At 35.5% G+C, this 27,356-nt stretch overlaps 1 protein-coding gene across 4 annotated transcripts in view; it reads right to left on the bottom strand.

Moving 5' to 3' along the window:
• Positions 1 to 27,356, bottom strand: part of PLCL2 (phospholipase C like 2) — a 99,938-nt gene that overhangs the window by 14,024 nt on the left and 58,558 nt on the right. For 3 of the 4 annotated variants that reach the window (XM_072925683.1, XM_002196611.7, XM_072925685.1), the window contains exons 4-5: positions 25,857 to 26,060; positions 10,690 to 10,765 (exon numbers count right to left, since the gene is read on the bottom strand). In XM_072925683.1, the coding sequence (XP_072781784.1) occupies positions 10,690 to 10,765; positions 25,857 to 26,060 (280 nt within the window). Of the gene's footprint in view, positions 1 to 10,689; positions 10,766 to 22,841; positions 22,931 to 25,856; positions 26,061 to 27,356 lie in introns of all 4 variants that reach the window. The other variant, XR_012054567.1, reaches the window with a different exon arrangement.

The raw sequence follows: 27,356 nt of genomic DNA, 5'->3' as shown, positions 1-27,356 counted from the left end.
GCAAAAAGAAAACCAAAAAAGGAGCAATTGCTCCCTAGATACTCTAGACCAGTCAGGTAAGACCTCAGACCTCAAAGGATCATTGCAGCTAAAGGACAATATTAGGATGGATGTCCACCAGAAAAATCAGAATTTATATAAAATATACTACCATTGTAGATGTGGGTCTGTGATCAATTTTAAAATGAGAAAATTAGTCAGATCAAAAACTCATATTCATTTTAAAATACAGCTCAACATGATCAATTTTCAAGAGGTACACTGGGAAGCAGACTTAAGGACCCTACAGTCCTGTGTTTTCTCAACCAGCTGCAGGATGACCTACAGTGTTACATGCATAGGATGCCAAACCTGTATTTATGCTTGCCATATTCTGATGGAACATTTATGTTTATATTCTCAACAAGGACTAAATGACAGTACAGAGAGCAAGATGTATTATTGCTATGACATACTTTAATAACAAGAAATTTTCCTAAATAAAACATACAAGGCAATATAATTGTCTTGACAGGATGATAATTTTGAGTCATGCCCTGTAAGAATAGCTTCCAGACTGGAACTTCAGCTTTGCTTTATGTCCTGGATTCTTAGTGTTTAATTTTTCACAAATATGTTCAGTAGATACAAAACCATTCAGAACTTAAAACGTTCATATGAGCTTAAAATATGTGTCACTGTTCTACTGATGCTTGAAATGCTAGAACAAAGATGCCCTGCATATTGTTATAATCCCAACATTGCATTTTCATCAAAAAATATTATTTGGTGATATACCTCAAAAGCAACATTTTTGATACTGTTATGTGTAATGAATATAATTCACGCCAGTATAATATGATGTACGTAATATTTGATATTGTTGGGAGGATGCACAAGTAGGTGCTGGGAGTTGCCCCCACATATTCGAAAACCAATCTCTGACAAAACCTCATTTGCAGGCTAATACATGTGGCTTGTCCAGAGATGGGTCGTTCCCCGAGGTGACACAGGAACGCCCAGGCATTGATCATCCCCGGCCACTGAAACCCTCTGGGTTGATCCATCTGAATGCTGTTCCAGTAACTACATCAGGGAGATTCATCACCACCTGACACCAAATTGTTCCAACCCAATGCAGAGAAAAGAGACTTTATGAATGTGTAGGACTTTGAATGGAAAGAAAAGGCTGATTGCCAAAATCCCAGCCTCAGGTGAGATATTCCCTATAAAAACCACTTGTACCAGGAGGGTGATGTGTGTGCATAGGGTGACCCTCTGCTGAGGCTGTCATTCTGTGACACACCCAGCGTGGATCCCAGGCTCAGCACTGGCCTTTTCCTTGTGGCTAGCTCAGAGAGAATTCGATTGATGCAATAAAATTTTTATTTTTATTTCTTAATCTAGCTAGATCAATTTTTATCTGTAACAATACTAATAAAGAACACTCATCTTCAACTGTATTTAGCTTGAAAAAATACTTTCTACTTTCTTCCTTTCTTTAAAATGAAGCTACTTCATATGAAATTCATTATCCCTAATTACTAACTAGAAAATGACACCTGTTGGAAGCTGGTTAGCAATTCCTCCCACTACTGGGCTCTCACTATAGTTCCAAAGTACCATATTTAAGATATTAATTAAAAAGTGCTATATAAAGCAGCATAAGTGATTCTGCTATTTTTAAACTAGTTAATAAGCATATATTAAAAAGGAAAGTGGCCTTTTGTCACTGAGCTGCATGTAATTTTGGTTTTACATACAATATATGTATCTTTGTTTGAACTGTCTGATGATAATTACATATTTACTAAAATCAAGATGTGAAAAGAAACTGAAACATGGAAAACTGGAGTACAAACCTGTACAGTACAAGTTCAGGAACATTTGGAACTCTGATATTTGTTTGCTTTTGTAAGAACTCCTATCACAAAGCCCTGGCATACAATCTCAGTTTATAGCAAAAAAATTCACACCTTTTCTTTAACTGAGAACCAAGATACTAATTTTTCAAGGAATCTTTAGCAAAACAGCCAGCACAACACTTGCTTAGCTGTATTTCTAAAGCCAAATCTTTCCCTGACATGCTCATTTGTTTTCTTTGATGAAAGCTTTCTTGCCAAGAGATGATTTACAACCTAGCTGAGACATGACTACACAGCAGGTGGGCTCCTCTTGTGATGTTTTTCTCTTAAAAAAGAACTTTATCAGTGAAATAGCACAGTGATGAAACTCTGGCAATAAATGCATATACTGAGTACGCCTAACATGAAATGAGTAACAAACAAAATTTGACTACATCTATATGAAATAAACGCTGGTAATATTCCAGGTATGAAGCACTTAAATTCAGTCAAGCCAAATATAGTTTATTTCATTTCTGGCAGAGCTCTTTGATTCAAAATCAAATAAATACTTTTTATAAGAGTTATAAATACAAAATAAAATGAAATAAACACTAGGAATTTTTAAATGTAAGGAAAATATCTCACAGTTTTTAATTAGATTACCACATCTTGTAGACGCAACTCAAACACTTACAAAGATGCTATGAATAATTTGCATATATAGATTTGTCCATTACAAGAAAAAAAATCCAAGAAATCAGTTCATATATTCAAATATTTCTTCTTCCACTGTGTAGGTTAAATGGTAATAAAGGAAACAAAAAATTCTAGGAAAGGATTTAGGCTGTAAGCATTCATTTTACATATAAATATTTAATTTGCTTATACAGCTGCTACTCTTTGCCACATCTTTGAAAACCACAGCTTTAAATTTTTACAACATTAAGTATGTTTCTTAATATTTTTATTTTAGATTATATTCCTTAAACAGTCAGCTATTTCAGCCTCACAAACAATTTCCTCTTAAAATTCATTTTATCAGAAAACAAGATTGGAAAAAGAGTCTGGCTACCAGACCATATCAACAATAAATCAAATCCACCATGTTAGAGAAGCAGTAGAAGTCACTATACTTGTAAATTCTCATCTATTTTGCTTACAAAACACTCTTCACACAAAGATTTAAAATGAACCTTCATAAACTAATGCTTAGCGTACGTCTGTATTTTTAAAAAGTCATTACTAACTACAAAAATGGAGTCTTAGCAGAAACAAAGATTAGATGCTGAAGTACTTCCAAACACCTTGTTTCCACTGAATACACGGAAAAAATGTCACGCCATAACTAGAGAATCAAAATTTCTTGGCAGATTCAAAGAATATTTTGCTGCAGATTTAAGATGCTCAAGGCATGAATTATTTGCATTCAATATATTCAGATAACTACTTGACAAAAGAATACAGTACCTTAATTAGTTGTTCAGTATTTTTTAATTACTTTGACTTCTTTGGCACTGTGCACTATCTCTGTAGTAAGTGGAAATGTTCCTCAGACACAGACAGACATGTAGGTACTGCCTCTACTAAGGTGGTTAAAAACTGTTTTGGTGCTAAGTGCCCTATTAGTCTTGAAAAACAGTAAAGACAAATTGCATACTTAAGAGAACTTTCTTATTCCAACATCCCAAACAACAATGGCATCACAGCCTGCCGAGCACCATTCTTTCCTTTAAATTAGTATTTAGTCTTCCAGTCCAGACTCATGCAGTCTCATGGGCAATCACAGTAATTCAGCTCTCCATGTAAGAGACTTTAATGCTGGAGAGCCACTGAGGACTTCAGATGCTCATGAAATTCTTTAAGAAACACCATCAGAATAGATTCAAAGTAGCTGCACTACCAAATGAAGCTCAAAAGAGCAAATGTGTAACAACTATGCTACAACTTCGTTACTTCCAAAAGTTAAGAAACCACCTCCGCCCTTCCAAACACTTTCAAGAACAATCCTATGCAAAATTACCCTTCTACGTACCAAAGTAAACAAAAGCAGTATCAACTGACAAAACTCATAAAACCCACACCAACACTTTTTCTGTTCCTCCAAAACAACGCTTCTACAAAATTCACACAGAAGCAGACCTTCACATAATAAAACAGTTGTTCTGGAAAACTGACTCATGGTATTCCACCCCCAATGTACAGAAAACTTTATTCCACAAATATACTCCTGTGTGAAGACAGATGAGATTTCTGAATGGGGGTCAAGTTTAGTCACTCCATATATGAAGAATTAAGACTGCCAATAAAGGGCATAAACACATGGGAGGTACAAAGGAAAGGATTTTTTTCCCCCACAAACTGCTGTTTCCATCTTTTGTTTATCAGTCTTGATACTCAAGGGAGACCAATGAGATTTTATTGAATGTTAAAATGCAGACTTAACAAAGACACTGATTTATGGAACGCTAATTTTATCCCAGTGTTCAGATTTGGCTGAGCCCACATTGTTTCACTGGCAATAGTAATGAATCTCTTACACTTCCACTGAAATCTAACTTCTTTCTCTTCTAGCATTACATTAACAGAAGGGGGGAAAAAGGCTTCATGTGAAGGGCAAATTCAAGAGTGTAATGCAAAAGCCTGTGCTGGTCAAGTATTTGCCCTTGTACCAATGAGTGAGATCATTAAGAAGTATGTGAGATGTCTCCTAGGAATCATCCACCCAAAAAAATATAACAGATTGGCAAAAAAAAGCCAATACCATCCAAGGTATTGCACGGAGCTATGTATGAGAACTAATACAGGAAAAATGTGGTGTATGACTGATGTGAATAACTATGGTGACAAACATGTGACCATAAAGAAAAATGACTCATCACCTACTCACTAATACTATTTAAGTTGATCTAAGTGCAATTCTTTATTTCCCTTCCTCCCCAGCAGAATGTGGTTTCAAGAATATTCAAGGCACAGGAGAAGAACAGGTTTACAGAGACAGGGAGTACAGGCAATGACAGTATAATCTGAGCTGCTGTGAAGCTGTACCTGGAGAGAGAGGCTTAGTGGAGTTATTTGAGGAGGAAGGACAAATAGGAAGAAAAAAAAAAAACAGAAAAAAGGAGTAGACAGGACAAAGAGCATACAAGAAAAAAGCAGGTAAAAATGATGGACACAATACAGAAAGTTTAGAAACAAAGAAAGGGAATAACTTGAATACACCCTTTTTTCCTTAACTGCCAGGAAAAGTCTACTGTGCTAATAAACATTGAAAATGATGTTGTGACAAGTGTGGAGAAAGGAGTTAAAACAATTTGCTAACTGGCTTATTAAGAAATAGGGACATAGAAAAAACAAGAAAGAGCAAGTGTAGTAAGCACATTTCTCTCCCTCTCAAGATTTTTCATAGAAGTACACAGAGAGAAATGAAAGAGAAAACACTTACTCCTTGTTTTTCCTATATAGAATGTGTTTGGAGAATTGTTTACCTGGAGTGAGTGCTTAATTAGATTCTGGTTAGGATTGTTTGAGCCTGATGGCCAATCCAATCCACCTCTGTCTAGACTCTCAAGAGAAGGTCACAAGTTGTGTTAGAGAGACAGAGAAGTATGTAGTTTTAGTCTCTTCCTTTTTATATAGTATATTAATGTATTTTAGCCATAGTTATAATAAAGAAATCATTCAGCCTTCTGAATTGAGTCAGACATCATCATTTCTTCCCACTGGGTTCGCCTGCATTTACAATAAGCAAGTATTTCAAAAGCATGCAGACTGGCTGAGAGGGGTTTCCAAGTACTCTTTTAGCCATAGTAGGTTACATTGGAGTTAATGTGATGGAGATAAATATTATAGATTGCTTTATTTTGACCTCATGAAAAATACAGTAACAGATCCAATTCTAAGATGTAACTTGAAGATCAGCATGTCCTACTGATGGCAGTTACAAAAACTAAATATTCTCAGGTGCAAAGTCCAACAATAACAGATAGAGAGGCATTCCTTCACTCCCTAGTTACAGAACAGTGGTTCAAATGCAGGGGCTTCTAACCACAAGTCAAGACCTGCTGATGAGAGGAAGTATTTCAGAAGACATGGATTATCATGTTCTGCTGAACTCCAAAGTACCCAAACCATAAAACCCATAAATTCTCTTTCAAGTCAGGGATAACTGCAGAAATATTGGGAACACAGTAATTGCCTTTCACAGTTTAAACAAAAACTCAGCTGCCTACCTATATACCAAGTCAAAAGTGCTCCTCAATAGTTGAGTGTATAAATTTCTTTTGATCTGTTAGTGGATCATCTAATCTGCCAGAATATTACTTTTCCTCACATGTTTAATTTTGGTGAACCTGAGTCAAAAACCTACTGAGAATATGAACAACCTGAACAAATAGCAAGAAAACAAAGCTCAACAGATCAGTAGAAGTGTCAATTTGCTGGAAAGCTTACGTAGTAACAGAGGGGACGTAAGAATTCAAACTAATTCAAATAAATTGATTTTACTCCTTTAATTTTCAACTACCAGAAGCATTTGAAGTGTTTGTATGGCCATCATCCTAGTATTTTTCTGCAAGCAGCTCAGATTAACCTTTTTCCAACAGATACTATGTACTGTGTTTATCTTTAATGGCATCCAGAATGGCTGTATACTTCCTTTCTTGAAACCATATCCTGTTACTGACACTGCTTTAAAGTACATGTTAGAAAATATACTCCTTCTATGCCATTCATTACTGACATTATTAAATAAAGTCAGACACTGTACAGAATGGGATAAATAAGACAGACTTTGCTCCAACAACTCAGAATCAAAGTATCAGGAAGAAAGAGAACAGATGGATACAGGAAGAGTGGGGAGTACAATGAAAACTATTCTGGTTAAGGTGGTAGGAGGACATGTGTCAATCAGCTATATTTGTGGGATAATTTTAAAAACAAATTCAAATGAAGTAGCCTGGTAGATGTTTACAGAGAGCCTGTGGGACAACATGACATGGACTGAAAATCCAGCAGGCACTGGGAACTCTTGCTACCAAATGAGCAAACACAAGAAAAGTGAAAGCAGCACAGTCCTGACGCAAAATGAGGAAAAAAGTGTAAAAATCCATCCAGGGACAGACATCATCAAAACAACAGCCAGGAAAATGACCTGCATAAGGCAAAACTAGGATGGTCAAATGCAGAGAAAGGATAGTGTAGCTGAGATCCCAGAAAATAAGAATCTGAAAAAGAATTCTGGCTGCACAGATGCCTATGGAATGTTATGCCTGTAAAAAACCATATGGAAAGAAATATGTATGTTTTTTATGAATCTGAATTCTTTAAAATGAATTTATCCTTAGTTTGAGCAAACTGCTGAAATACACATTTATACACCATATTAACACTAAACTAACACTGCTAGAACTCTATACAATAACTTAATTTTCCGAAATAAAACAGAAATCTCAGAAACCATTCCTTGCAGGTACTGTCAAGGCTATCTTTTCCCCAACACTCATTAATTTACCATTACTGATTTTATATTTTTCAAGATTATAGAATCATAGAATGGTTTGAGGTTAGAAGGGACATTAAAGATCATCTAGATCCAAACCCCTAGCCAGGTGAAGGAACACATTCCACCACACCAGATTACTCAAAAACACTCCAGTCATATCTACATTTGATTAAGTTCAGTAGTTCTTTGTCACCAGCAAGCTGTGTTTAGTAATTATCACTCCCCATAATTTAATGAATATTTGGAATATTCTTCTGAGCTTCCACTGCTGAACACAAAATGAATTCCTAAGTCATGGTTCTGTCTTTTAACCAGGGATGAGCTCAGAGAGTAAGAGGAGTTCAGGAATTATGTGATTTGAATACAAAGGAGGCTATAAATGGGGTAGGGTGACTTGAACATTCAGATTCTTTACTCTAGCAAAGATACAGGAGCATTTTAGGACTCTAAGAGATTCAGGGAATGGACCAGATTATCTTCAAATTCCCTTTAAGCACCTAGATTCTATTTTCTTGCAGCATCTTTAACTGGCTTAATAGCAACAAAATAAATGGCACTGAAGTCATCTTGAAGTTAACTGGATTTTTTTTAATTTTGAAAAGAAGAAAAGTTCACTGGGAAGCAAAGCAATATCATGTTCCCATATCTTTTCATTATTCATGTATCTAAATTACTTTCAATAACTATTTAAATAAGAACATAATGTGTTGAGCTGAAATTAATATGCTGGTATGAAGAAAACAGAGAGGGTTTTAATACGGTTTAATTTTAAAGAACTAAAATGAGGAAAGATGTTTATAGTTAAATGCGCTTAGAGAATATTAATAGCAAAAAACCTGAATTCTGAAAATAGCCATCTCAGTAATTGTATCTTTGCTTGTCCAAAAGACTGTCAACCAAGGAAATAATACTGCATTTATTTCCAAAATCGGTCTGAATTCTATAGGAGGTCAAAAGTCTTATTATTAAACTTAAGATAGAAAATAGTTCAATAGAGTGAATCCACTTTGCCTATTTAACAAAATTATCTTGTAAGCCTGGTTATGACAACAAAAATTTACTGCTTATTGGCAGCTTGTGTACTTCTTATTTTAGCAGCTTTTCACTCTCTGAGCCACAGCAGAAAAAAGCCCAGACAAAGGCACGATTTTGCTTTTTCCTTATCAAGAAACTACATAGGAAAATGTATAATCTTTTACTCGTAATTAGGGTAGCATCTACTGAGATAATGAGATCAATTAGTCATAAAATAATCTTCAAAACCCATTGATACTAAAAGGTAATTCAGTTCAGCTCATTCATCTTAAAAAATGCCTTGACCCTGCAGGGCTAAAGCTGCCCTAAATAGCAGTATCTATTACATAATCCATACTTAGACTTATGTCACCATGCTGGAGGGTTCTCATTTGAAGGAGATCAAAATCTCCACTATTTAGCACAGGCTTTAAGTCTTCAGCATTCTTAAGCAAAGGATTCCTGGACCCAACTGTCCCCCATGTAAAATAAAGTGGTAAGACTCAAGAAAGTCAGATATATGGAAGTTTACAGGAATATAAGCTAGTAGAAAGCAATCTTTTCGGACGAGCAACAATCCTAAAGTAAAAAAATTTGGGCAACTAGCTTTTGCCTTACCTCTAACCAAGGATCTAAACTGCTTAAGACACTGGTGCCACTAAAAACTAAAGGCACACTCTCACCACATAACTGGGAGACGATTTAAGAAGCAAGCACGCACATCTACCAGGCAATGTCCTTACAACAGCACAACACATTTTGTGTTCAGTACTGCTGTGGTTTAACCCCAGCCAGCAACAAGTGCTGCACATTTGCTCACTCCTGCTGGCTGGGATGGGGAAAAGAATCGAAAGAGTAAAAGTGAGAAAGCTCGTGGGTTGAGATAAAGACACTTCAATGGGTAAAGCAAAAGCTGTGCACACATCATCCTGTGTAAGCCCTGCTCAGCAGCAACAAAAAACATCTCTGCATTATCAGCCCCATTTTAAAGCACTCCATAACACAGTCCCATACCTGCTACTAGGAAGAAAAATAACTATCCCAGCCAAAACCACCACAGTATTTTAGATAAATCTCTGCAACTAACAATAAGATATGTGAAGTAGTATTTTGTCACTCATGGTATTTATGTTTGACAACTTCAAGCAAATAGGGCAACTTAAAATTTTCAGGTATTTTGACAGTCCTATGGTTTGACTAAAGTTCACAGTGTCTGAGGAGTATATTCTGTGAATCCAGGGGAGATCTAGAAATTCTGAGAGGGTAAACCTTCCTTGCTGCTGATCTGAAAGCCACTGTTAGTAGGAGACAGTTTGTAAAGGAAGACTGAGAGTGTAAGAGCTTTTTTTTTTTCTTTTTTGGGAAAAGAAACAAAACAAAGGGACTGGAATTTGTAGGAGAGCAGAGAAGCAAATCAAAGAACGGGACAAAATCATGGAAGATAACAGGAGCTACAGGATGCTAAATATCACATAGATAAAAATGTATTTGTATATAAAAAGCTTTTGTTCCAACTGAGTCATGCAAGACATGGCTGTAAATGCTTTGGCTGAATCTTGGCAGCATTCCTGCTTCTGATGCAAAATGTGATGCATCACTTTGAGCAAATTTGTAACATTATTTATAAAACAGTTAAAAGTTCAAAAGAAAACAAGCATGCTTAAACAACAAGGTCAGATATGCTATCAAAACAAGCAGAAAACCTTCAAAACTCAGTTGTGTCAAAATGACAAAACTACAAAATATCATGTTAAAAAAGGGTCAGTTTGTGAAGGGGTCAAGAAGTACTTATACCATCTATTTCAAATATATATCAGACCCAGGAAACATTTCAGAGAACTTGTGGGAACAACGCAGAACCAGAGGGCATCCACCCAACAGATCTAAAGAAATACAGGAACCCATCACCTGAACTACTGTCACATAATTATCAGAAGGCAATGTTCCTCTGACAATTCAAGCTTCACTAAGGCTCTTGAAGACATTGGACTATCACAACAAAAGAAGAAAAGTTCTCACATAGAGAAAGAGGAGCAAATGGTTAAAACATTTCAGTGTGAAGAAAGATCATTCTCTTTGCTTCCTGTAACCTTGTGTTTTCATTTATGGAAATGACAAGCTACTGTCCATGTATAAAATACTTGCAACTTGTAAATTCAAGACATAATTCTATGAATCTTCACTTTCCATACTTTGAAATGTCTTTTCACTCTTACTGGATGTGCCGAAATTACAGTAATCTTTTTTGTTTTGTTTGTTTGTATGAGATTTTTTGTTCTTTGGTTGTTGGGTTTTGGCTGTTTGGGGGGGGCTTTTTGCTATAGTTGAATATTGATTATAAGTACTTACCTGCTTTCTGACACTGCACTATCTTCTCATATAAGCTATCTGTATTTTCAACCAGAGTCCTGATGGTGTGAATCATCTGTAGAGAAAGTAAATGAAAATATACAGAATATCAGTAAAATTAAATTTTTAATTAAAATTTTTAATCTGTAAATGATGCTTATAATTGAACTGAAATGAATAACTAATATTTATTGTTAACATAATGAACACACTCTTTTTCCTGCTCATAACGAGGCAGATAAGTGCCCTAAACGTAGCATAAAGGCATAAAAAATACAACAGTCTTGGGCTGGGATCTGTGAATACCAGAGCAAAATGTCTACTCCATAGCTCACTGCCTATCAAAGCAACTGGAAATGATAAATCAGGCAATTCACTTTTGGTAGCCTGTGTGAGATAACCTGGATGCAATGTATTTCTTCCTCGTTCACTACAACATTCAGGATGATGATCACTCATCACCCAGTGTGTCCTTTTTCCTAGGCATCATTCCATTTCTTTTCCAGATTTTTTTCCTCTACATCTTCCCTTTTGTGGCTAGACCTGCACATATGTATGAGACAAAGCTTTATGGAAGAAAACAAATCACTTGAGGCTGGTAGTGGAGGATAGGAAAAATAAATTTTTTCTTTAGCTGATCTTTCTAAGCAAAAAGCCTTTTAGGGAATCCCAGCTGAATGCACAGTTACTGAGATGGAACCATGCACAATTTTCAGCCTAGGGTATGTACTGGGAAGTAACAACTTTGCTTCACACCTTACCCACTGACGTCTCTGGTTTCCACTCAAGCAGGCAATTTTCTCTCCACTAAAACAATGACTAAATTTCTGATATATTACTTATGTGGATGTTCATGTGGAACTTGCTTTTCCTTAGGAGACCACAATTTTATGAGGAGGAATGTTCCTCCTCATAAAAGCATTTTACAGGGAAAAAGGAATGTTACAGGGGAAAAACAGCCCAAACCTCTCTAACGCTCTTCCTTAGATAAAAATTACTGTCAGAGGCAAGACTTCCTCACACGTATCAGAAGGAGCCTTCTCCAGCTGAATGACATGGAGGCTGTTTTTCTGAACATTGCTCCAAGTGAGGCATAAATCAATTTTGAGAAGCAGGCAAGCAAGTCTCAGATTTTTGATCGTGACAAGTGTGCAAGCAAGTGAGGAGGAAAAACACCTGCACAGACAAACTAATCTACGGGCTTCTGTAACTATCAGCAGCACAAAAATCTGGTTTAAACAAATGACAAAGCATTTAAAAATAATTCTAGTTCTATTTCTATTATTACAGTTTGAACCAATAAAGAAAATGATGCAAAACCTGAATTTTTACTTCATGCTACACACAAACAGCATGTGAAAAAGCAACTTTAGAGTATGTGGAGGTCATCACACTGGATAATTTAATTTAATCCTCACATACCAATTAATCTCTATTTAAAGTACCTACTTAGCCTGATATATATTATGTCGGTTGACGGGGTTACTTTAAATAAATGTAAATTATAATATATTAAATAGAAATCAGGTTGCTAAGCTGCAAATGAAAACCTTTAGTTTACCACATTTTTAACTGGATTGTTCTTTGAATATAAATACCAATTTTCACTCAAGCAGAAACTACCATAATTCTATAAATAGAATTATGCTGATCACTATTTAAGTGTAATAAATTTAAGACAATTTAAGTAAGAGAATACTGTATTTCAATCATATAGGGAGCACTGCAAACTGACTATTTCTAATCAATCAAGGGGAAAGCCCCATTTCACTGTTTCATTACTATTCAGTCTCTAAAAGAGAATTCATAAATTGAAATAAGATCACTGTAAATTTACTTGACAGGCAAGGATTTACCTGTTTCAATATGTATGTCACATAACACATTTGTTTCTGCAAAGAACTTAAATGGGGAGAACCAAAACACAGCTGATGTCAGCTGTTTACTTCCAGCAGCTGATGTTATTTTGCTAACTAGCTGAAAGGAAACTGTAAAGCAGGTTTTTCTGAATTGAAAATCACCTTGAAAAATTAAATCCTGAGCACATATGACTCTTGGGGTTTTCTAGGATGTTAATACACAATAATAAGGACTAGAGAGGGATTTCCTATCGAAATGAGTCCTTACACCTGAGCACTCTTTTGACTGGAGTTCATAAGAAAAAGAGAACAACTGTGTTGCCTGTTCATGGTATTTGTTTTGAAGGAATTGTAAGAAATATTACAACTGCCCTACTCTGTTTTCCTGACCCCTTATGTTTAATAACCTAATTTCTAAGTCATCTCAGCTAGGTCCTATTCCAGACACAGAACATATCTATCTGCTCTGCTTCCTTCATATACCCTACATGAACATCAGGCAATTTAGAAGCAGTGGAGAATCAGTCTCAGCTGATTAGAAAACTTGCTCTGAGACACTGCACTGATTTTCAGAAATAAGAGAATTCTAAGATGAATAAAAATGCTTACATTACTGCTTTTTTGTTTACTTTCTGTATTGACAAAACAAGAACGCTTTACTAGTTCTGTAGATGAAAGGAAAAGAAACTAATCGCTGTATCAGTGTTCTTTCATCATGGTCAGGCTAATGCTGAAGAATTTATAATAACATCCCAATTTCATATTTCACAGCTCCAGAATGGAAAGCTGCTAAATACTCCCAGATCAAACGGAATGCCCTCTTTGCAACTTCTGAAGAAAAATGGCAATGCATTTCATGTGGCAGAAATTGCTTTAATATCCACTTTTATATTATCAAGACCAGTAACAGTTACTTTCATTATCTTTGGTCTCTAAAATATGTACAAAGCTGTATTTAAGATTAACAGCACTGCAGAGCAAAACTGGCTGAGCTAGCAATAATTCCAGGGTTGACTGCAACTAATATTCAGTCACTAGTATGGAACATCCCAATTTTTATATGTCCTTCCCTAAGAAAATAGCAGTAGCGTGCTGTGTGCATTAGTATGAGCAGTATGCTGTGTTCATGAGTGTCACCTTCTAGTTGTGCTTGATTAATAAAGTTCATTATAATTTCATTCTTACATTGCTCTTCACCACGCAGTCATCTTTTAGTATAGATTCAGCTATTTGTTAAATTACTCTTATGGAGTGTCTGAACATATGAATTCTTTCTAGTGTTCAAGCCAAAGTTATAACCTCATGAAAACAATCATGTTGACATTCACAGAGACTGAAAGACTTTTGGCAGACACAGCATATGGAAAAGCTATGTATAAGTGGCTATATTTAAACAGAAAATTAGCCTAATCCACATGGTGCTGGTATGTATATGTGTGATTGATATAAAAGTGAAATAGAAAATGATAAGTAAGCAACAGCTTCAGTGTGAAAAACACTACGTTTGCAGCAGAGTAAGACATGGAAATCTCAAGGCAAATTAGTCATGGAAACTGAGGAGAAAGACCAGGTAGAATCTGCTCTTCACTAATCTAGTCTATATTGAACAAGGCAATCAATAAGCAGGTATTTTCTAACCACATCTAACTTCTAGAATATTATCAGTGACAAATCTGGAAAGAGAAATGGAAACAAATGTAATAGGGAACAAGCACTTACCACCTGATCATTAAAAATGTATTGCAAATTAGCCAATGCATATTTAAGAAAAGAACACATGCTACATGAAGCTTAGCAAGCTATATATTCTAGCAAGCCTTTTACAATACTGATTCACATTTCTGACCTATGTTGCTTTTTTTCTGGAAGTAAAGATTCAAAAAGATCCAAAATGTATTTTAAATATAGAACTTACAAGATATAGTGCTGAAATTGCTTCAACTCTCCTTTCAATTCCCACCCCACCACAACACCCCAACCTCAGCACAACCAGAAAACTTCTCAGGTATGCACGACAGACTGGACTATCCTATTTTTGCTGATGGTCAGTGGAAATTGGGCAATGCAGAATGGTATGCTTTATGTGCCTTGAAGTCATCACATTTTTGCAGAGACCAGGTTAATAGTTTGATCTGTTTGTTATATTCTATAAACTCTATTGGTTAAATAATGTATTTTACTTAGTTATTCTAACAAATGGATAAATGTTATGAAATATATTTTTAAAATTAAATTATTATTAATATTAAGGGCGTTCAGAAATAAACACTAAATTATCAGTCCAGAATTCTCCGTGAGAACTGGAGATCTGTATTATTATATATCTTATTCCTGCCTTAAAAAGCCAATGATGATGATTAGAAATCACAATTGTTGCTTCAAACAGGTGGCGCTGCATTGTTAACAGTTCATCAATTACATGATGCTGTCCTCACAAACCAAATGAAAAACTCATATACTGAAAAAAATCCATCCTCCTTCTCAGCAAAACAGAACTCTCTCATTAAAATGGTTACTTATAATTATATATATAAATGTCTAGACTACACACTTTAAGATAAGTTTTTTTATGTTTCAAAGTTTAGTCTGATTTGCTATTTTATGAAAGAGTTAAATCATGTAGATCAATGCAAGTGCTCACATGTATGTAAACATGAATGTATTTGAAACCATTTATTTCATTTCAGCTGAATTTGAACAAGATCTATTTCTACTAGGCTAACACAGACAGGTCTTCTGGTAGAAGATAAAACATTCTGTTTATGCCTTCAACTTGTGGAAAATATATAATTGAACTCAGCTATAAATATTTTAAATATCACATTTAACATAGGCCTTGGGAAAGAAATCTTTCCAAAACCCCAGGATATCAAATCCTCTGCATGTGGAACTGCTTGGTAGCAGTTCCAAGGAGACATCACTTGTATTTTAAAATGGGAAAATCGACCAACTATAAACTGTGTCAGGCTGATGGAACTCAGTGAGTGAAAACACCTTCACTGACACAACTGCAACACCAAGGACAAATGTTATTTCTAGCAAGAAAAGCACACCACACATTTAAATTTCAAAATCAAAAACGTAAACGTGTTTGCCAATACAAGATCTACACTACAACAGCAAAACTGAAATGATACTTACAGTAGGTATAAATCAAATCTTCATTAAAATGGCACTCACATTCTACTTTCATCCAAAACTCTGCATATTAGATATATTTCTGAAATCACAAACTACACCACTTCTAATAAATGTATGTATCTTTAGTATTCAGAAGACAAACTGAAGCTCTTAACAGCAGTAATAAACATGTAATTTGCATTTTCCAGACATTTTATTAAGTCCAGGATGGTACAAATAGCACCAATATCAAACAGCACTTCACAAAAATAAGAAATCAAACACAGGGCATCCCAAACTGCTAATATAATCTGTGCTACTTCAAAAGATGTGTTACACAGTGAGGATCAGAAGCTGCTACCATTGCCCCAAGCAGTAACAGCAAGGAAAGGAACTCTGGTAGGGACTCCTTATAAACTCCATGCCCTTAAGAACCATTATAGGTACCAGGACCTCAAACAAAATATGGTCAGCTCTAATAGGATGTCTGTATAAATTGTACCCAAGCAGTCCAGTATTCAATGTCAATGCACCAGAAGGCATCTTTGTTGTGGCACTGGAACAAGCAGAAGACCTGTTCTTAGTCCTTTCACTAACAACTGCCATGGTCAGCTTGCTCTGCAGCTGCATAAGGAGTTGTTTTAAACTATATGTCCTGCCTTTATTTTCTGCTGGAGAAGAATACTGTTATAAAAATTAGAAAGGAAATTACTGTAAAATCAGACTGCAAACCTCACAGCTCAAATGAATTGTTCTAACAGTGTTAGACACCACACTGAAAGAATTTTGAAACACCCAATTTCTAACAGGACCACTATTAACAACAGAAGTCAACTTCTACCAAGAAAAAAACATTCACAGCTTTCCTCTGCTCTGTCAAGACTGTCACCACACTGTAGAAGGCTACACATTGGCTAAGCCTGATTTCCCTTTTGTAAACCCATGCTGAGTTTTTCCAGTCTGTTTCTTGTGGAAGCCACAGCTGGCCCATCCATTCCAGTTTGGGGTTTTTCAGTACAAGAAATACATGAACTACTGTCCAGCACAAAGCCACAGATTTAAGGAACTGGAGTCCTCATATAAACTCCTTTTATATGAGCAGAATCTGAGAGGGCTGGGACTGGTCAGCCTGGAGCAGGGAAGGCTCAAAGGAAATCTTGGGTGGTCAAACACTGGAAGGGATTTTTCCAGATTGACCACGGAGTCCCCACCCTTGGTGATATTCAACAGCCTATTCAATTAGAGAGTCCTGGGCAACCTGCTCTGTCTGATCCTGCTTTGAGCAAGGGGTGGTTGGGGTTAGATGATCTCCAGAGGTGCCTTCCAACCTAAATAACTATGTAAAAATGAATTATACTAAAGTCGACATCCAGTCAAAAGTACTGAGTTTTCTGGCTCAAGGCAACAATCAATAATAACCCCATTATAGATAAAAATCAGGTGTGGTTTTGCACAGAAAGTTCAACGTTCTATAAACAAAAGGTGATCTTTCTCCTACCAAATACAGTCTAAAGTACCAAGGTAAGAAAATCAAGCTGCTAACTGCTACTTCTCTACACACAGAGGACTCATCACATCAAACCAAATTTCCTTCAAAACACTAAAATTTTTAGCAAATGTATTGTCTAAGTTAGAAAATATTTCTTCCACTATACAAGAAAATAAGTTTAGCATAGAAGCAGAGTTACTCAAGTTAGAAGGGACCTCAGGAGGTATCTGGTCCAAACCCCCTTGCTCATGCAGGGCCACTTACCATGGCTGGGTGCCCAGGGCCATGTCCAGATGGCTTCTGAGTATCTCCAAAGCTGGAGACTCTACAGTCCCTCTGGGCAACCTGTTCCAATGTCCAGTCACTCTTACGGTCAAAAAGTGTTACCTGATGTTCTGACAAAGCCTCCTATTTTTCATTTCATGCCTTTTCTCCTGCCACTGGGTACCAATGGAAACAGCCTCTCTCTGGCCTCTTTGCCTCCTCTCCTCAGGCATTTATAGACATTGATGAGATCCCCCTCAGCCTTCTTTTCTCCAGACTAAACAGTCCCAGCTCTCCCAGCCTTTTTGTGTAGGACATGCTCCATCACCGTATTGGCCCTCTTTTTGACTCTTCAGCACATCCTTGCCTCCCTGGCACTGGGGAACCCAGGACAGGACACAGCACTGAACAGAAGAGAAGGATCACCTCCTCTCCCGCATAACTTATGATGTAATCAAGTATTATATTTCTCTTTAGACTTTAAACTGCTGTCCTCTTCCAAAAAGGAAGAAGAAGAAAAAAAAAGGCAGATGAAATTTCCATTACATGAAAGTGGCAGTTTGTCCATTTAAGTGGGAAAAACATAGGAACAGACTCATGGTTTAACTTTTCCAGCCTATCTTTCCTCTCTCAACTCTTTTTGAAATGTCTTATAGTCTAGAAAACATGGAAAATGTTTTTCTTCTTCAGAAAGAAGCAATACAATATTATGACATAATATTTTGCAGGATCAAGAGATATGAAATCTACTTACCAAAAGTAATTCTTGCAGGCCTTAGAAAAAATAGGACATAATCTGTTCTTAATTCTGCAGTATACCAAAATGAATTAATTTCCCCCATTTTAAGAAAATCTACCAAAGGAACAAACAGTCCACAAGTTCTCCATTAAAGAGTCTTCTATTTGTTCTTGATTGTTCATTAGTCAAGTATATGAGGAAGACTAGGTTGAAGACAGAGTAAATTTAATAATCAGCAGCTCTTTTCCAAACTATGCACCCAAGGACAATAAACTCTTTAAATCCAGCAGTCACTGCTTTTCACTTTCCTGATAATCTGTTTTTTCTAGCAAAATTATTTTCATAATTTTAAAACTAAACCTGATAGAATTAAAAACCATGTGAAAAGTGGACAGTAAGTAAGAACATGTATATGAAATGAAAATATTCTCTATCTGTATAAGTAGCAAAAATCTATTATCTGTGTGAAAAAATTAATAGGTAGTTAATAGGTTATTTCTGAAATGAGAACTATCAGTAGCAGCTCTAATAGCCACAATTTTTTCTTCACACAGATGGAATAAAAAAGACAAAAAACCAAATTTAAAATTTATTGAGAAAGAAAACTCCTATTGGAAATATGTAATACATATGAGATGCTGCTATGCATCTGACCTATTTTTATGTTCTTTCATAAACATTTCATTGGACTACATTAAAACAGGACAGAAAGCTACACTCACTCCTCTTCTAAGTAGCCATATTATTTTATGCTCTTATGAATACTGTGATACAGCCATTAGACATAATGGGATTAGTGAGAGGCTACAAAAAGCTTCACTGTTCATACTCTCAACAAGAAATGCAGAAACCTTGACTTCACAGAAGCATTAAATTGTCATTATCAGAGCTTTTCAATCAATGCAAAACAGCTCATACTTTACAACATTTGGCACTGGAGTCTTGAGTACCCAAAATTAGACATTTGCTTTGTGGACTGAAAAAGCCCAGCATAAGCTAAGGTTATCATCTGCAGCTCTGTTTTTGGAAGCATAATTACAACCTTCATGCTGTTATAAAACAGGAAAATAAAACTGCTAATAAGCAACACAACTCTTTCTGAAGAAACTGTCCAAGCTATTCACTATATTTTCCATGAATGCTTTGTTTTCAGTTTTTGTGACAGACTAACAGCTACACAATCAGTAACTATTTCAATTCATCTCAAAAACTAGAATGTACAATTACTATAATTTATTAAACATGGCAAAAAACATTACCTGGGCTATTTGATATACTAAATTGCAATGAATGATCTATGTTTTCCCTTAGATCTCTTCACCACCAAACTATATCCATTTATTACTTAAATAAAGACAGTTCTATTCTGCAGAGACTGATAATGAAAGTAAGCAATACTGTAGAAAGCCAGAGGCAATAATGGAAAGAGTGAGACACTGTGTGTTATCACAATTTAAATAATGCATTTGTGTTGCCAACTCTGAAACTTACTGTTTTAACACACATTATAACAATCTACCACTAAGATTGAGAAAGTTGTCAAAAGTCTAAGCAGCTACATACCTCACACCTCAATGATCTTTGCAAATCTGGGGGCAGAATTAATTCATACAGCTTCCAGAGTGCTTAGCCACTTGAGCTAGATCAAAGTTGCAGGAGATGTACCTACTATCTCTAATCCACTTGCTGGAAAAACACACCTTTAATGCAAAAATCAACACAAGCAACTGTCTTTAACAGTTCCTTTCCTGCTGGAGCACCAGGTTGAGTCCAACATTCACTTTAGCTATCAGAAAAGATCTAATAACTTTAAAAGTCTAAACATTTAATGGTGACTTTATTTTAATATGAGCATTTGAAAGGAAACTTTGTCAAATGCTTTGGAAAATCTAACCAGACTGATGTCATAAAGCATGTGTCTACATGCTTTATGACAACAAAGAACTCCAAGGGATTAATGAGCCCTTCATTTCATAAAAGCTGTATTGACTCTTCCCCAATATGATACATTTCTCCATGTTTCCTCTAATTTTCTTCTTCAATACAGTTTCTACTAATTTTCACAGTACAGATGTCGGCATGTCAGCCTGTCTGATCTGTAATTTCATCATCTTCCCTGGAAATCTCTTAAAACACTGGTACCACACAAACAACTTTGATAGTCAGTTTCAAGCGAGAGAATACACACAACAATTAGCAGTCCTGATACATCAACCCTTGAGATCTTTCAGAACTCTTAAATGAGTATCTCCTCTTTCTGATGTATTATTTTCCCAATCTTTTGCCATTCCTATGTAATATCTTCTGTCAGCATTTCACTTACAGATGAATTCTGCAATTAGTCTTTCATAAAGAAGCGTTTCATGTGAAACCTTGATCTCTACAGGTATATGGATGCAAAAACTAATTAAGTGTTGTGGCTTTGTCTCTTTAGCTGCGTCTTTCTTTTAAACATTATCAGCTAGTGAACTTAGATAAATCTTTGACTTCTGTTTCTGCTTTTCCAGAAAAGAGGTTAGTGTTATTTTTAAGTCTGTGCAGATCATTTTTTTAATTCTTCACTCTCAGTTTTCTTTTATTTCTTATTTAACCATGGCAGGGTTAAATATGGATCCTGTCTTCCCCATTTGCATGTGACTTCAGCTATTTGGAAGATGCCTTCTTTTCATGAGAACCTGCTCCATTTTGCTCTCCTCAGGTGTTTTCTGATAAGTGGTACATATTTGCTTCAAACTTCCCATGCGATATCTTTAGCATCTTTTGACTACTTCTTTTATCTTTTTGTTTTGTTTTATGTAGTTATGCTCTTGAGTATAAAAGCAAGGAATAATAGCTTTTCAATCTTCTGTTGAAAGCATTAAATTCTCTTCTTCATAAGCCAGATAATGGTAAACTGTAACATGGAACATTCATGGAATTTGACTTCAAAGTCATGGGCTCAAGGACAAGATTCTGAACGAACTGGGTTCAGAAATATGAACACAACAACACAGAACACATCATGGTCTATGCCAGTCACATATTCCTCAGGAAAGGTACTATATGGACAAATCCAAATTGTCTTCAAGTGTACAATGCAAGTGGTGAGCAGATGTTATCATGTGATTTATAATCATGTGATATCCAAAGACTGGGTTCTACTACAGGAGATTTGTGGCACTGAACTCAGCCTCCCCTGACACATCCAGAAACTGAATATTTTGGCCTGTGCATGAGTTGAAGCAACATATTTACTCAGTTTTAGGAGACAATTACCAGCACTGGATCCAGCATTTTTTGGCTGCCCCAGAAGTTTGCAACCTCAAAGGCTAATTCGGGGAATTAAGGCTTCTCAGCTGAATAACTCTGACACATTAGTAGGCTGAGTTGAAATAGAAAAGACTTGCTCTACTTGTTTCTCAAATCTATAATCACAGCATGACTGTAATCGTCCTCACCGTATTTGCACACCAACCATAACCAAGAACCTACATCAACAACAGGAAACTAATACAGATTTTACAAGCTAAATATAAAACAAAACAGATCTGCTAATCACTCTTTCTTAGGCCCAATGAAAGAGGCAATGGATATACCCTTTGCTTCCTTCAGAATTATGGAGTTCAATCCAACATGCCCAATAATTAATCTATATTAATATCAAGATGAGTTTTAAAACTGAAGAATATTTAAAATTTTAAGCAGTAGCTGAAGTTTGAGAGGACTACTAAGATTTTACCAAAACCTTGACAATAAGTCCTTTCCAGATAGGCTTTTAATAAGCCTTATTAGTATCAGTCCAGTCTGTAACTCTACCAGGTATAGTGTCAAATTATCTGCTTTCCAGTTCAAGTTCAAAATACAGCCTATCTTATTTAGTTTATGTTATTGCTGAAATTTCCCACTCTGTAACATGAATTTCTGCATGATTGCACCTGCAATCTGCTGTATTGAGTCAGTAGCTGGAAAGAGCCAAAAATAAGGTAACGGGATTTAAGCTTACTACAGCACTGCTCATCCCCAATGATATGGTGTTTTCCAATTTAATAGTGTCACTCTCTTTTAATATCTCTCATTCTCATTATCTCACAACCCCCACCACCAAGAAACACAACCTGCTTTCAAGTCCTTCCCTAGGGTGTATATACAAAATCTGTTCATCTCCTTTGATTTCATTTAAATCAAATACAGACCACGACTGCATTCTGCAGACATTCTGAATTACCAAATCACCTCAAAATTTAAAAAAAAATCTAAAACCACCCCCAGAAACTGAAAAAAATTTGGAACTAGCAGCATTATCTAATTAGGATTTAATAACATCTAATCCTAATTACTGTAGCAGCACTACTGCTTTTTCACACAGGTACAGTTACCTTTCTGTTCTGTGTTAGTTTTTGTCTTAGAAGCAAATGCATGCTTGCAAATTTCAGAAAACCTTATCCTCAGCAGATGGGACACTTCATCCTCCACTAAGAGCACACAGAGACAGTTAAGTTCTCAACAGTATCTGGCTTTATTTGAATGGTACTCTAGCATATCTTTGAAGTGCTCTTATACTCATCACTGAATAATGCTGCAGACTGAGGGTGAGATCATTTTTTTCTCTTGCCATAGTATGAATTTAATATTTACTTACTGTTTATCTTAAAGGTTATAAGACATTTTAAGAAACATGCAATGGTGTGGAAGAGGCACTTGCCTTAACTCCAAGCTTCAGTCTGCAGCACTGATCAGTGATGGGTGTGATGACACCAACAGAGTGCATGCTGAAGTATCACATAAAGGAAGCTGAAGTTCATGAACAAGAGGAAAAAATAAAACATTGTTAAACACTGAAAAGATGGTAGGGTGAAAAATACTCAGGAGCATGGAGAAGCTAAAGAAAAATACACACCTAAAACTTTTGCCTTTCTCAAAAATTACTGGCTATATTTGATTTTTATTATCCAGAAATGATATTCCAGTTCCTATAACATGGGGAGGGGAGTTTTTCAACACATGTGCTATTTGTTTAAAGATAAAAACCTCAAATATCTACTGATACACTATTTAATTATCATTTACCTCATTGTTTCTTTTAAAAAAACCTACGTTACACTGAAGATACTATTTCCTTTCCATGTGCCCCTGCAGTATTGCACTTATTTGCAATTATTTCAAGGTGGACTGACTATCCTGCTGTTAAGGTCTTGCATCCTTTCTCACTTGACAGAGCAACAAGTCCTTCAAACACTCCCAATGTAAACAAATTCTGAACAATTGAAATATTACATATTACTTGCTATGTTTATTATAATTTTACTGAAAAGACAGTATTTCTGACACATAAGAATCCTTTCATTAGCTAAAAATACCATAAACCTGACACAATCACACTTTGAGAATGCCATTACACGTGCCACATTTAAAGGACACACAAGGCCTATGCATACATTTCTGATATACCAATCCAGGTTAGTTTCATAAACTTTGAACTCTGTCTTTGTTATCCACATGATTTCATATACAGTTACATCGTTCTGACCTGTGCTGAGGCCTAAGCCAGCAGAAAGTTAAGACAAGTGGGTAATGATTACTCGGAGAGTACATCTACCCTTTCTTAGTTTGGCATAAAGAACTCTCATTATTAAGCAGAATTTTACACTCACGTATTAATTAACTGTGACAAAAATATCCCAAGTCAAAACCAATGAGGTAAGATTTGTCCTTCTGAGGGCTCCTTATACAAATACACACCAAAATCATACAACCCCCCACCACAGTCTATAGAACTGTCAGGCTCTAAACATCTGCCACTATAGCAAATATCAGTATATGAACTAAACACTGTCACATTTCTTCTTCTCTCTTTGAGGAAAGGATTTGACATATTTCACAATGTGCTTTCAGAAATAAGAGCATGGGAATATGTCTCCCATGGCTGACTTCATTTTCCAGCATACCCTACAGATTTTAATTGCCTAAAATCATTTGTCAAACTGAACAGAGTAATGGCAAAACCCAAATGTCACAAATTTAAACTCATCTCATTATTTTAACTTATAACTTATATTTTATTAAAATAACCTTAAATTTACTTATCTTCAATATCATTTAGAACTGGAAGCACTATCATACTCCCTGTTTGAAACTGAGCATTTATATTTTAAGGACAAGAAGATAAAATATGCTTTTTTTTCCCCAGTAAAAACATGTTCAATTACTTTCACATGTATAAGTGAAATACAGATTTCTCAAGTACACAAATATTCAAATCATATATAGAGTATAAAATGTGTGTGGGGAAAAAAACATATGTGAGAGCCAAAGAGCAAACCAACCTTTGATTGTAAAGATTTCTGGAGTCACAAGTCACCTTTGACTAAGTGATATTCAAAAAAAAAATGTACTTCAGATTTAGATCTAAGATTTTAAGTACTTAGAATAGCTTAATAACTAACAAGCAGCACCACCACATCGGAACAAACTGCAGGTAGAGATATCTCCAGCAAGAAAACAGAATTTCTTTATGTGTTGCAGCTGTAATTCCAATAGTCAAGCTTGTTTACATCCTGATTATAGTGATATCCTGTAAGCCACCACTAAGAGGATATATACTAACTTCTTGTAGCTATGCTATCATTCCAACCACATTTTGTTGTATTTATGGCACCACTGAACTAGACAAACTCTGCCTAAATTGCTAATTATCAATGAGTGGTTTTTTTACTTTGCTACAGCATAATTCTAAAGCTACTTTTTTTGTTAGAAAGCAGTTTACAAGATACGTATGAAACTGGGATACTGGTTAATTTTTCTCTTTTTTTTTTTTTTTTTGCTGGCAAGTGACTTGATGCTGCCAGGTGAGGTTTCTCATTTTAGCACACAAATTTGTTGCAAAATTATCACCACCAAATAAAGGATTAAATAAATGAATAAATAATCAATCACACTCTGCCATATAACTTCAGTAGAAGTAAGGAGGACATTTCAAATCACACTCTTCTTGATCTTTTTTCCACATTTCAAATTAATGCAACGCAGATGTAAATCAGTATTTATTGGCATATTAGTTCTTCCTTCCTTTTTTCTCGCAACGTGTTTAATTTCCAGTCTCGAAAGACACGGTGTATGTATTTACTGAAACTTAATGTCTGAAGTTAACATTACAGCTGCTTAGATATGTAAAAATGGCTAATCAAATGACACCTGTAAGAAAGATAGAGAAAAGGAAAATAAAAGAGCATGTGTCGAATTTTACATGCCAAGGTGCTTATAAAACTACAATGCCTAAAAGCAGTGCCTGACATTTTTGTATTTGGTGTTGAGTCAAAGCCAAAATAAACCAACGTCTCCGAAGTGGAAGATGTAAAGTAGTACGAGGTTTATAGATATAAAATAAGTTTTAAACTACTGAAAAACAGGTAAATCAATATATCCTCTTTTTCATGTTAAATCCCTTTGATTGTAACCACTTTACCTTCTGAAGTGTACAAGCACATGTTTGCATGCAGTATATTAATAATCTCTATGTTTTACTCTGTATGAAAACTACCACTGCTGTACATTCATGGGAATAACTCAAGCACAAGTAATGAAGCACAAAATAGGAAGTCACAGGTTAAAATTACTTTTAAAACAGGAATGGTACAGTATATTACATATATATTAAAAAAAAAAAAAAAAAAAAGTCTTTCAAACAGACAATATAAAACAACCACAAAAAATTACTCACCATTTCATATGCTGTTACAATCTTTTTCAAGACCTCTGGAACAATTCCTTGGAGCTCCATGGTGGGATACTGATCACTGAGATTCATTACTACCAAGGGGGTATTATCAGGCCCAACCAAGTGCATAGACACTGCCAAAATGCACTGCATAAGATTTGCTACAGGAGAGAGGCCACATAATTCTTTGAATGAAACTACTGCATTCTGCAAAAAGGAAAGAAAGAGTTTCCTTTACAGTTAAATATGAAATTTCAAGTCTTGTCATTTCAGGATAAAATACTTTACTGCTATACCTGAGCTACAATGGTTGGGCTACAATTACCACAGCTTTTCCTTGAAGAACTGGCATTTTCGAAACCAACCAATATTACACATACATTTTACAAAAATGCTAAAAATTCAAGGAATGCAGAAAAAAACGCATCTATTTAGAACAAGTATATCTCCTCTCTATCATGGCTAACATTAACTAGGGGAATAAACAGATTCTAAAACATAGTGGGTATATATTTTGAAAATTGTTGAGACAGTTTTTAAATGTCACCAAGAGAAAAAAAAAATCAATGTTGAATGTCCCAATTAAGCAAAGTGAAGCAGAAGGAGGAATTCAGCACATTTGTAACTTTAAACATACCTGAACTACAGTCCAGACGTGCTGTACATGTGCGGGTTCCTATTTGGTGTGATTCACAAACCCAGCACGCCACTATTCAAGTATTCCTATCATAGAGTCACACTTAAATGAATTCTTTAAGGTACTTTAACTTTAATACTGATACTGCACCTTGCCCTAAGATTTTTTTGTCATATTTTATATCCAGTATGGTAGAATATAAAGCCATAAGTTTAAACTCAAAGAAAGCTTACAGCATTGGAAATACAGTGTGACTCCAAGTAGCCACTGACATTTCATGATGAGAATATTGTCAGCACTGTACAGAACTTAGGATTTTTGTACCAATTGAAAACTGGTGATCTATGGCAGGTCTGGAGTTTGTGTTCCTGTAGGAAATAAAAACAAAAATATGGTATATTTAAGTTACAAATGTGCTCAGTGCTCCTTTCTCTCGTGTTGCACTCAGGCAAATGATCTGGTACAAATTTTCATTTTAATCCAAATTACTTTCCATCTTGCTGGCATGGTAGGACTCATTTGTGGACATGTCTCCTAGGAAGACATAATGCCAACCTTAATTCAAACAAGAATCAAATATGAAATATTTTGCTGTCCCTTTATCAAACAAAATACCAAAGCAAACTTCCAAATATCTATGTACAGCATATTCATGCAAAATTATGTGAACACTAAATTGCACCTACCCAGTCACTTAGAGTGTACTTTTAGTAAACTTCCAGGAAACAGAAACCTCTTTTAACAACTGATGTACATTTCAATGACACAATAATTACACAGCTCAAGAGACAGACATTGGGAAATCCATTCAAACAGATTTTACTTGAGATAAGTACAATGGATAAGCCATTATGAACAACCATTTT

The sequence above is a fragment of the Taeniopygia guttata genome, chromosome 2 (assembly GCF_048771995.1).
Source record: "Taeniopygia guttata chromosome 2, bTaeGut7.mat, whole genome shotgun sequence".
Classification (NCBI taxonomy): domain Eukaryota; kingdom Metazoa; phylum Chordata; class Aves; order Passeriformes; family Estrildidae; genus Taeniopygia; species Taeniopygia guttata.
This window is presented reverse-complemented; position numbering and strand designations above follow the sequence as displayed.